This window comes from Manis javanica, chromosome 8, assembly GCF_040802235.1.
Source record: "Manis javanica isolate MJ-LG chromosome 8, MJ_LKY, whole genome shotgun sequence".
NCBI lineage: Eukaryota > Metazoa > Chordata > Mammalia > Pholidota > Manidae > Manis > Manis javanica.
The window spans coordinates 3,649,547-3,661,891 of NC_133163.1; the positions used below are offsets into that span (position 1 = coordinate 3,649,547).

General features: G+C 51.5%; 1 protein-coding gene across 10 annotated transcripts in view; it reads right to left on the minus strand.

The window, feature by feature from the left end:
• The window catches only part of WDR20 (WD repeat domain 20), a 56,965-nt gene that overhangs the window by 3,580 nt on the left and 41,040 nt on the right, over positions 1-12,345 (minus strand). For 2 of the 10 annotated variants that reach the window (XM_073241834.1, XM_073241835.1), the window contains exon 2: positions 5,562-8,218. The exons of 3 other annotated variants lie outside the window; for them this stretch is intronic. In XM_073241834.1, the coding sequence (XP_073097935.1) occupies positions 6,941-8,218 (1,278 nt within the window). In that variant the 3' untranslated portion in view covers positions 5,562-6,940. Of the gene's footprint in view, positions 1-2,571; positions 4,479-5,561; positions 8,219-12,345 lie in introns of those variants that run through there. 5 more of the 10 variants (XM_073241836.1, XM_073241837.1, XM_036991541.2 and 2 more) reach the window with 4 other exon arrangements.

Here is a 12,345-nt window from a genome sequence, read left to right on the forward strand (position 1 = left end):
GCTTGGTTACAATTTGTAATGCTCAGGTAGTAGTATTAAGCCTTGTTTCACAAGAATGTATCGGAAAAATAATATTTTGGTTAAAAAAACAATTTACAACAAAGGGTGTGCATGTGCTGGTGGGCACTGCAGAGACTGTCAACCCTGACGGCAGGAGGCGGCTGCGGGGGTCACAGAGACCCATGTCAGAGATAGGCTTTGTCCTGAAGTCCCCTCGGGCACGTGGCGGCCATCTCAACGGACTCCAGCGCTTCGCCTTGGCTGTGGGATCGGAGGCCTCAGGCCGCCAGAGGGCAGTTGTGGGGAGGTCAGCAAGTCTGGGCTGCCCGTGGGTTCACCCAGTCACCTCCGGGCCTTCCTCAAAGCCTGGTCACTTGACTCCCTCAGGTCACCCTCCGCACCCCAACTAGAAGTGACACGTACACTGGCAGGGACAGGCTGACGTCAAACAGACCGACTAAAGCACATCTCCCAAGCCGGTGCGGGAGCGCCCGGGGGTTAGAGCAGTGCTGCAGAGGCCACCTGGGCTGGCCTCCTTGGAAGCCTGGCCTCCGATCCCGGCAGCCTCCGCAGAGCAGCTCCTCCCCCCGGCAGCGGGCCCCGCATCACTGCATCTCATCTGCAGGCCACGAGGTCAGGTGATGCCCTTTTAGGTGGCACAGAAATGGTAAGTACCACCAGGCACGCTTCTACCTACATATGTACTTGCCGCCCCAGCCCCAGGAATCCACTCACACTATCCAGACCACTGCCCAAGGCGGAAGACACAGCAGCCGCCACTTCATCCAGAGGCACATGAGGCCGAAGTCCCCGGGTCGGATGGGCCAGGTTCAGAGGTGAGGCACAGCCTCCCTGCCCAGCAGGGCTGCCACTAGGCTCTGCTTCCCTGGACCACCCCCAGGCCATTCTGCACCCTGCCTTGCCCTGACCCACTGCCCTGGGGGCCCCTAGATATTCTGTCGCTTCCCAGACTCACTGGGTCAGAATCAACTGTTTCTTCTGACAGGTGGCCACAAAGGGAAGAAAGGACAAGCAATATTTTTGAATGGACAAACTAGTTATTTCTAAAAGATCAAAATGCGTGTGTGTCCTTTTAAACTTTGTCAGCCTAGCAGTATTTGGGACGTAACATCTACTCGCTCTGAGGAAACAAGGAACCCACTGCTCCTGGGCAGGAGGCCCGTGTCCTCTGCTTTGGCAGCTCAGTCAAAGCAAAGAGCACACAGGGTGCTGGAGGCCGGGGGGACAGCAGTCAGAAGACTCTGGACCCCTGGGCATCACTGAGGCAGGCTGCCAACCTAGAGGAGAGGCAGCCAGGAGGGAGGGCCCCCAGGCCTGCCCGGCCCCAAGCTCCGAGGTCGTACGAAACAGCAGGACATGGAGTTAAGGAGCACGGGACCTGCCAGGGGCTATGTCTCAGGACAGCTCAGCTGCACCTTTCGCCTCTGTGGGGACCTGCTGGTCTAGGTCTGGAATTCTTGCCTTGAAGCCCTGAGGGATGAAGACATCAGGGTGCTGCTCACACCACTCACGTCTGCCAGAGTGAGGAGACACTTCCCACCCTCCCTGGACCATCTCCCACTGCCCTGCTTAGGGAGCCATTCTGCAGTGAAGCCTCAGGGCCTGGTGTCTAAGGGAGGGCAACCTCAACAGCCATCACAAAGCCTCAAGCAAACTTTTCAAGATCAAGGGCAGGAAAACAACAAAATCTCGCTGGGAAACGAGCTCCTATAGAAGCCTGCTAGCATCTGCTCCGTCCTCCTGGCGGCTGGCCCCACAGCTGGGGCACTGAGTCTGCGCTGTCCAGCCAGGGCACAGCCCAGGGCAACTTCAGAATGTCAGAACCCTCACTAAACAGAGCCTGAGATGGCTCGGCTGAAACCCACACCCCTCCCCAGGTTAGCTTTGGTGTAGATGAGCGCCACGTAAGGCAATACCTTCAATACCCACAGCAAACGTTTCGCGTAGTAAGTTTCTATTATGAGAAACTCAGAATTAGTAATAAGGCGGCAGTAACTGTGGCTATTTGTTCTATGAACATTAACAAGGCCCTTAATTTTACAGCACTTATAAGCTTTCTTTTTTGGTTAATTAAGATTTTTAAAGCTTTTTAAATGTGAAAATGACTATTAAAAATTACCTATATTTACAGTTCAGTCACACATTTATTTAATGTCAGTATACAGAGGCCAACCCCAAGCACTTCAGCATTATCGAGTATGTAGTGAGTCTCTACCTTCGAGAGTGAGTGACAACTTAAAAACCAAAGCAGCAAACAAACACGGTTTTCTTAAAAGTATAAGTTAACAATACTGATAATTAAAGCTTCATATTGCAACAGCTAAGAACTTTAATTTATCAACATTTCATGTTAGGAAGGCTCTTTGTGAAATTTATTCAAGTTGTCAAGAATTTAGATGAAGATGTGAAAAAAAGGAAATATGTATGAATTTTACTTTTGATTTTCACTGAAGGTATTCATACAACTTTATACAGTGTCACCTAACATAGCAATCTTTAATAAACTTAAGTATACAGAGATCAAAAATGCAGAAAGTTCTTCTTTTACACTTTAAAATCAAGAAACAGCAATTTAACTATGACACAAAGTTCATGTAACAGACGCAGGGATGAACAGAAAGTCAATACCAGTGGAACGGTTTCTCTCTCCCGGAGGAGCATTTTCATGTAGGTTTGAACTTGGGGTCTCCATTTCAAAGGGCACAACTGAATACAAGTGCTTGTTAATGTGACTGGACTTCACTTTCCAGACTGCAGGCTGCTCTCACTGGCCATGCCCAGGTCATGGGGCTGAGCCCCTTGGCGACCCAAACAGATGAGGGTCCCAAGCAGCCCAAGGGGAGGGCCTTGCGGACTATTCCCTGCTGTGCGCCCAAGACAGCAGACATCTCCAGGTGACTTTTCAGGCCGACACACGGCCGCAGAGGTTCCCTGCCGAGGGGAACCCCAACAGTGGACACCCCCAGCACAATGGCACTGCCAGTCAGAGGCGACTGCTTCCCCTTGTTCACCTATGCGTGGCGGCCACAACAGGTCGCCCTCCACGCAGAACGGGAAGCTGCACTCCGTGCATCTCTTCGGAAAATCAATGATTGAACCCCACTGCTAGTTCTTCCTCGGGCCGCGCGTGTGCAGCATGTGGCGCTGGGTTTTCCAGAGGATTCTTCTCCAGCCCTCCCTGACCCTTTTGCTTTTCCCCTCACACTTTGAGCTTCCTCAGCAAAGAAATAAAACATCTCCCTCCAAGCACGAGAGGACGAGCTTGCACCCAGGTGCAGACATCTGATAAGTGGCTTCGCTAACTCAGTGCAAACACAATACTTGACGATTTCTTAAGAATTAAAGCTGCCCCACAGGAAGTAGAGGAATTGGGAAGAAATGGCTGCCGGCTCTCTGCCAGGACTCGGATGTTAGCGAGTGAAGCAGAATGCTGCACCCCACCTGGGGGGGGGGGGGGGGGACGTGCCGTGAAACTGGTGAAGCTTCAAAGCATTTTGTTCCTCTTGGTTTCTGGGTGTCAGAGGCGATTAGTAGTCATCGTTATAGCTTATTTCTGTTTTTCAATGCCTCCATTTTTCTATCATAGGCATTTAAGTCCCAAGCCAATGGCTCACAGCAGAACACTTCAAAAATGCCAGAAGGTTCAATCAACACAAAGACAAAATTAAGATTCTTTACCACTATTTAAGTAAATTTAGAACCCAGCATCATGTGTTATTTTTAAAGAGTCCGCCTACTCCCTCTCACACATTTGCTTCTAGAGGAAGGCAAGGTTTTCCAAAGGCTTTCTTCTCCAGCCCTCTCAGGGGATCTTTAATTCCCCAGCCCCTGGACAACAGGAGGGTCCCTGAGAAGGGCTGCAGCTGGGGCAGCTGGGGGCTTCAGGAACCCGCCTCACCAATGCCCAGCGGAAACCTGGCTTCTGGGGTTCCCAGTTTAAGAGAGATGAGCCAGAGCAGGGCAGGAAGACAGGCCCCGCCCCGCTGCGCCCCTGGGGGGGGGGCTCTGGGCACGCAGGGAGGCCCATCTTGCTGGGAGGGAGCCGAGTTCTGGCTGTGCTTTTCTTCCCTGTGTTTCAGCTCACAAGAGAAAAGTCACACTGACCGAATGGCCAGAGCCTCTCTTCCCCAAACAGCTGTTTTATTCCAGAGGTTAGATTAGAAAACATATTCTCGTTCAGGATGTTTAAGCTGAAAAACTTTGCAAATTTCAATGAAGCTCAAAGTTTGGTGAGAAAATGACAGAAACGCTCCCCAGGTTCCCCCTGCACCTGAAATCAGGCCCCGTGCCCCCCCCAACCAGGTCCACAAGGGCCCCCACTGAGAAGTGAATCCAGGGGAGGAGGAGGGAGCCCCCCCCTCCCGTGCCCTCTTCTCAAGATGACGGCCACTTTAGTCCTGGTCTCGGAGAACACCCTGCGTTCTGTGCTCCTGACTGCAGGAGACGTGCTCTGCTGGCTGTCAAAGAAAGGGGGCAGGTGTCAGGGGGACAGAGCACCAAGCAGGGCGGGGCGGGGCCGGGGGTCAGCCATGCAACATCCCTGGAACCTGACCCCCAGCAAGGGGCTCAGACAGGGCACCAGAAAGATGCTGGGGACACACTCACCAGCAGAAACGGAAGAACAAGATTGTGACCAAGCCTCAGATTCCACACTGTGTCATGATCGTCGTTTCTCAAGGTGGAGGGGCAAGTGGGGGAACACCACAGGCTTCTTCCCACTAGCACACTTCAGAGCCTGTTTTCAAGGACACGGTAATCCTCTCCTCTGGCCTCTGCCGCCCCCTACAACTCCCACCACCGGATGGCCTCCTAGGTAAGTCGCCTGGCCACGGTCCGGCCTGAACCCCCGCTAGCTGAGCATGCTAGAGGGCTGGAGGATCGCTCGGCGCCTGTGGCTCCAGCGTGGGTCCCCAGGGCACGCGCATCCACAGCCTCCCTGCTGGCACCAGGATTGAAAGGCTGCGGTAAGCTTCCCCATAAAGGCCACTTACCTCTGATGGGCCCCTCTTCACTTAGATCAAATACAAAGTCCTGAATTTTGAAACTGCACACTCAATGCCTCAGAAGCATTTGACACTGAAGTTCTGAAACTTTGTAGGTACATATAATTGCACGTGGAGAAGTGATTACTAATTTCTCCACCTGACAGCCCAATTTAGCCTCCAAAGTTGAGACATCCACAAGGATGGCTGTCTTTGCCACCCTAGATCAGTTAACATTTAGGAACAAAGGACCGTATCTTAACGATAAGAAGGACCAGAAGCAAAACCAGGGTGAGGTGCACCTGGGAGGCCGCTACGGCTGTCATGTGGCAGGACACTCGCCGGCTACCAGGTAACAGAAACCCACACACCAGGGGGCACAATGGGTGCGCAGGGCATGCCCAGCATGACGCGTGCGGGAGCAGAAAGCAGACCCCAGCCTTGCCTGGCCTGCGGGGAGCGCTCAAGAGCGCGCAGAGCTGCCGTGGCCCCCTCACCGTGGTGCCGGTCTCCCAGCCTTCGCTTCCCTGGATTGCATTCACTACTCAAACCAGCATAAACAATCAGTATCTATTTAATTACAAAGGTGTGCAAAATAGAAAAACAACCTAAATACCAAAATAAGTTAACAAACAATACAATCATCAACTTGACATAAAATATATAGCGCAAAGAACCATCTCATCCACGCTGAAAACAAGCTGGAAACTCCTCACCCAGATGGTAGGGATCCTAAGGAATGAGGGCCACACACTGCTGTTCCCCAGGGAACCGGGTCTCCTGCAGGGGTGTGAGCACCCCGCGTCCTGAGCAGCCACTACCCAGGCTGCAGGGGGATGCGCTCCTGGTCCAGGGGCAGAGCCCACGGGGCAGGTCAGCCTCAGTGTCCCAAGAATGACCCTGGAATCTTGACAGCCATCCAACAATAAGAAACGGGGGCAAACCTGCTCTGGCGCTTCCCCTCTGGAGGGAGAACAGAGCCCGGACCGGCGTGCCTTCAGGTAGCGCTCGCACTGGCGCCAGTGAGCCTTCACAAAGCGAAGCTGAGCGTCTGCCTGGGCCTGCAGCCATGTGCCTTTTTGACCAAACAAAAAAACCAAAAACACCCACAAAATACAAAAGAAAACAAAACCTCTTTTCCCTTGTTGGAAAAAAAACATAAAGCGCATTTGACATAAAGCTCTTGGCTTCTGTGGCGAGAGGCACTTCACAACAGCAGGTGGCGCCCCCAGCCTGCAGCTCGTTGGCTGTCTAGGCTCCGAGGACTGTGGCATTTCATTGAGGGCACCGAATCTCAATCAGAGTGCTACAAACCGCTTCTTTGAAAAAGATGTTTATTAAACAACTTTAATTGTCATAAAATGACTAAAATGGGTTTTAAAAATTAAGGCTCTTCTTTTTCTGTGGATTGCCAGAACAACGTAAAAAGAATTATCAACCCTGCTGAACGCTTTGTTCCTAAAGTTAAATTTCATAGATTCCTAAACATTTTATGATTAAGATAAAAAACTGGACTATAAATGACAATTAATGGCCGTCCATAGTGAGCACGCTCTGATCAGGTATACAATATTCTAACTGGGTAGTTAAGCAAAAATATTCCAGTTGAAGCAGAAATTTTAATTTCATTATTTTAAAGTCATTTCCCACACTGTCATGATTCTCCTAAAACTGAAGTTGTCTGATACAGGAACGCTAGCCTTGGGCTCTATATACTCCCAGGAGGGTGACTGACTGGCTGGCAATTAGTTTGATTATATTTTTTTAAATGTTCTAAGGTGAATTATCAAATGATTCAGAATTACATGGCATGCAGTATCCAAAATTATGGCTCTGATGCATTTAGACTTACATTAGGGTAAGAAGTGTCACATTCATCGTACACCCCACCCCTCCCGTAGGAAAGCGTCACTGCCTACTCAGGTTCTGGCGCAGCATCAAGGATTAAAACTTACCACTTTACCAGGCCTTCCCCATGTGCAAATAAATCCCTCCTGACAAGCAGTGACTATACAGTCTTCAAGAAAAATTAACACAGTCAGCCTTTCATGTGCTATCTTTTTACAGATGAGCGGCTCTAACAAGGGAACGTCTTCCATTCGTGGACACAGGGGTGTTCCCAGAGTTTTGGCGGGGTCCGTTCTCGTCTTAGTAACTAGGTTCAGTCTGTCGCTGCTCTTGCTAGAAATGTGCCCCATGCTGTGGTTCCGCTTGTGGTCCTTCTCATGGTGCCTGTCCTTCCGGTCATGCAGTGAGAGCGTCGCGAATCTGCTGGCCCCAGAGGCAACGGCCCCGTCCGCCACACTGCTCTTGCTGCTGGCACTGGACACGGCGGCATGGGGGAGGCTGTTGGACCGTGGCAGCGGAGGGGGCGCAGAGTTGCCCGGGCTTGTGACACTGTTCCCAGTGCCCCCAGAAGGAGGACTTGTGGCATTCATGACATTTGTGTGTGTCCTTGCTCTCGAGAGGGGCTGGTGAGGGAAAAGGATGTCTTCCGTTAGGTCCCACAGGCAGAGCTGCGTATCCTGGCCCACGGAGCCGAACCGGTACGTAACACTGACGGGGCGGCTCTCTGTAGAGTTCCGTTTGGAGAGCCTGGATTGTGTGCTATTTGCTCGATCTCTGCCAAAGTGAAGAAGGTCTTGGAAGTCCTCGTCACTGCCACTAAACTCCATAGGGTCACTTTCTTCTACACTAGTGGTATAGGGATCAAATGCCACCACACTGACCCAGGACTTGTGCCCGTGGCCTCTAGCTATCACCCGGCGGTCTACAAAAGACCAGACTGTGACCAGGTCATCCTCTCCGCCTGTCACAATGTACTTGCCGTCTGGGCTCCAGCACACGCACAGCAAGCCTCCAAAGTAGCTTTTCATGGTGCCGTGCAGCTCCACTGAGTCAAAGTTGAACACCCGCAGAAACCCGTCCTGGCTCACACACGCCAAGAACTTGCCATCTGGGGAGAAAGCAAACTCGTTGAGGGCTCCCTCGCCCACCGTCCACTTAAGGAGAGGGTTCCTTGTGGATTTGCTCTTGCAAGTGTGCACGGCAAAGCTCTCGCCCTGCTTCAGAAGCTGGTAGTGGGGGGCTGTGGTGCCACAAGTGTGCTCCACATTATACAAGTACATGTTCCCACTTGAATGGGCTACTAGGAAAAGGCTTTCCGAACCGGGAACCCATTTGACACAGGTTACTCGTGACTTGTCTATTAGTCTCTGTGAAGACAAAGGAGAACACGTTATCACAATGGAGAAGTTTTAAAGGTCTACTTTTCCAGCAAGAACACTTGTCTGCTTCTCAGTGAGGAGGGACGGATCCATCCAGGCACTCCACATTCTAGCCCACAGTCAGCCAAGCTAGCGAAGCACATTTGGGCCCCTGTAGAATCACTTTCTAGAATTGCACTTGAGTATTAGGCCACTGGCTTTCAGAGGGAGTCAGTCACTCAACAAACACTGTTGAGAGCCTACTGTGTGCCAGACACTGTCCCAGGCGCTGGAACACACCGGTGAGGGGGACAGCCCTCGGGCACCAGTCGTTTCTCACGCCAGGAGTCTGGCTCTGTGACTCGCTGCACACACACACAGCAATCCCTCTCTGAGGCCCCTGGTGACTCTCGAGGTCCGCACAGCCAGGAGAGCTACGCATCCCAGGTTTCTCTGCATTTCCTTGACACGGTCAGTCCTGGGCCGACTGCTCCTGCCCCTCTGCTCTGGCTGCTCCAAGGCGGGGAGCCAGCGTGCAGCCACCGCCAGCAGCACGTGGGGTGCCAATCCTCACTTCCTGGGCCCCCCTCAGCCCTGAGTTCACGGCACCTCTGTGCCCACATCCACTGTTCTGTGTATATTTTATAGGCAACGCCTCCAAGTCTTCTTGGGAGTAAGGTGTGTTTAAAGAGAGAAACAGAGGCCCGTCCAGGAGTGCGTGCCTAGCCCTGCCACTCCAAGCGAACCTCTGGTCCACTAGCCGACTGTTTCTTTTAACGGGCAGAGATCAGGAGTCTTGCCTTTAAAACCAAAAGAACAAAAGGCCAGAAATAAAAGCCACCCAAGGGCTCAAGCATGTGCCCCTGCTTGCAGGCCTCCCTGAGGGGCGCTCTCACACGGTGGCTTCCATAAGGGGGCCCCTTGCCAGGCTGCCTGGTCCCGAAATCACATCACCAGAAACCATCTAGAAGTTGCCAGGACTCCTAAGTTCTCAGAAACTGCCACCCTGCAGGAACCAGGAGCCTCAGGTGCCTGACAGGCTCTGGGCGAGCGAGCGGTTACCACCTCCCGAACCAGCTGCGTCCCTGACTCAAGCCTCCTAGGGCCCTGCTGCTCATGGCTGCGGACCCACCAAGCAACAGGCGCCTTTTGCCTAGTCGACTCACACAGTGTGTCTGCTCTGGGGGCCTTATCTTTACAGCAAATCACAGAATATGAAAAACCTGTTTTCAGAGATTAACGGACCATGTGTTACATAAAATTAGACCCCAGGAGGTAGGTGGCTGACAACTGACCCCTGCCAGGGAAGTCAGGAGGCCTGTCCTTGCAAAGCAAGCAGGGCCCAGGGCTCAGGGACTGGAATGCTTATTGCTCTAGCGTCACAGCCATAGGCTGGCACAGCTGGCCCTCTTAAAATCAGCAGACATGGCAAACTGGCCCTGGGACAAAGCCAACACTTCCATCTCAGGTTTCTCCCCTCCCCTGTCACACCTGCCTCTCACAGGCACTGACCCATGCCAGTGTCACGAGCTCAAGGCCGAGCACTACCTGGGCACAGACTTCATTAGACATCGACTTCTTCTACAAGACGACAGTGGTGACTTACAAAGCCAGGTCAGGAATTTTTGTTCCTGGGGGGCACCTACCCCCACCCACCAGCTCTTGCTGTACCCACCAGGCCTAGGCTGCCCAGCACCCCTCATTCCACAGAGGCGACTGGCCTGCTGGCCCAGTGTCTAAGAGTCACCATGGCTCACTCAGTAGTCTTGCCAGGTGGCTCCAAAAGCTAAGCCAGGCTGGGAGCATGTCCTTATCCCGCCAGCACTGCGGCTGTCCATTTCTGCACCTGATGTTTCACCACAAACTGAGCAAGTGTCAATTCTTCTGAGATAGCTCCACTGTCACTCTACCCTGTGGAAAATTTCAAGGACAGTCATAAAAACTTTTGGGGCTATGGTTAAGAGAAATTTTTATTTTTGGCTTAAAGAAACACAACAAAAATAATTCCTAAAGAATTAAAAATTGTAATATTGTCAAGTAAAAATAGTACTGCTCTACAACTGTGAGGTATGAAGATGAATAACCATAGCACCGTTATTAAAATAAATATTACTGGGTGGCAAAACACATTTAAAGACTTTATCCCACAGTCAGATGGTGCACAGAAACTATAAGTATACACGTGGGAGTAACTTGTGGATGGGAACCTGAGCCCAGCCAGCTGCTGTGTCCCCACAGGGCACCTAGGCAGACACTGCAGTCACACCCTTGGGCACACAAGTTTAAGCAACTGCAAACCAAAATAAAGGACAGGACCATGACTCCAACTCTGCCGTGGAAAGGGTTCCTCTCTCGTTCCACACCACTGGTTTCAGGCACTAGGCAAAAGGCTCTGCACACATGCTCTTTAATCCTCAGAATCACCCTGCAACATAAGCTTTTGTTTTTTTTACATAGTGATACATTCCTAGTTCATATAAAAGCATACAGCAGAAAGCCTTCACCCATGTCCCCATCTTTGTTCCAGATCCCTTGTCCCCCGAGTCACTGTCACCAGCTTCTTGTTTGTCTCTCCACCGTGTCTGTGTACAGACAAGGCAATTCGGATACAGATTCATCCACCCTCCTGTTTTTGCGCACCGAAGAGGGAGTGTGCCCTGTTTGCACCTCTGCTTCCTCCTCGAGTAACCCCTTGTACGTCTGCCTGGACTAGCACAAAGATCACCTTCTCATTCTTTGCTAACACTGCAGAGTATTCAATTCCACGCATATGCTATTGTTTATCTGGTAAGTCCCCACTGACGGACATTACATATTATGTCCATCATACAATGGACATTCATTTATGCAGCAATGAATAACCTTGTACATATGGCAGTTTCCACATGTATGAATAGACCTGCAGGATACATTCCCAGTGGAACAGCTGGATCAAAAGGTATATACATTTATAACCTTCACAGAAATTGCAAAATTACCTCCCATGTAAGATACAGCACTTTATATTCCCATGAGGAATGTACGTAAGATGCCCATTTCCCCACAGGAAGGTAGATATGATCGCCGTATTACCCACCAGGAAACAGAGGCTGAGCACCAAGAAACTTGCGTGAAGTCCCAGGCACTCACCCATCGTTCACGTACTCGTGGTTTCATTCATTCATTGTTCTTTCACCCTTACTGCATGTGTACCATGTGCATACCAGGCACCAATACAGCCCTGACTAAAACAGACATTCCTTCTTGCACAGAATGTATATTCAGGTGGAATGAGCAGAGCGTGGAACTAGTAAGACTTGATAGTAAGAAGAGCAAAGGAGAAAAAATGAAACCAGGGAGAGAAGACAAAGTGCTGGGGAAGGGGTTACAGTGACTCGAATCTCAACAGGAGGGCCCAGAAAGGCTTTCCCTGGGTCAGGCCTAGCTGAGCAAAGACTGCCAGGCAGCAGACAGCAGGCCGGGAGGGTGTGAGGAAGGGCGTCCTCACAGAGGGAATCGCAGCTGCAAGGGCACTGCGGTGGGAATGAAGCACTGGGCAGCCTGGGCAGGAGAGGCAGCATCAACCAACGCCAGGGCCGCTGGGCACGCTCTCCACCCAGGCCCGGCCTACCTCGGACCCCAAGGCCAGGGTGGGAGGCGTGACTCTAGGGCTGGCTAGCACAAAGTCACTGCATTTAAACTGTTCTGCTTATTATTTGGTTTGGGTTTGAAAAAGAGGAAGGTAACAGAAAACATTTTACTTCAGTCTTTCATATTATGAAACAGGAACACCTGGAACATTTTATTCAGTAAATATAAGGAATGTGGCCCAGTGTCCACACCATAAGGGTGTATTTCTGTTTTAGAAAATGTCTACAAAAAGTAAAGAATATAGTTAGTGCTCAGTGTTAAGGAATGGGACTTCCCTGTTGGGCCTGAATTCTTCACTCACAGAGGGGCCCCCGATCGCTATGAGTATGCTGAGGAAACAGCCTCAGCAAGCCCCAGTCCTGCTGAGGAGCCCTGGGGAGAGCTGGGGCCTGGAGGCTGAGAGGCGGGGCATTAAGCACCCATGCTGGGTCGGGGGCAGCCAAACCAAGGCTTTGGAAAGAACAGTCCGGCAGATCTGGGGACGAGGCAGCACCTGTTTTGGCTGG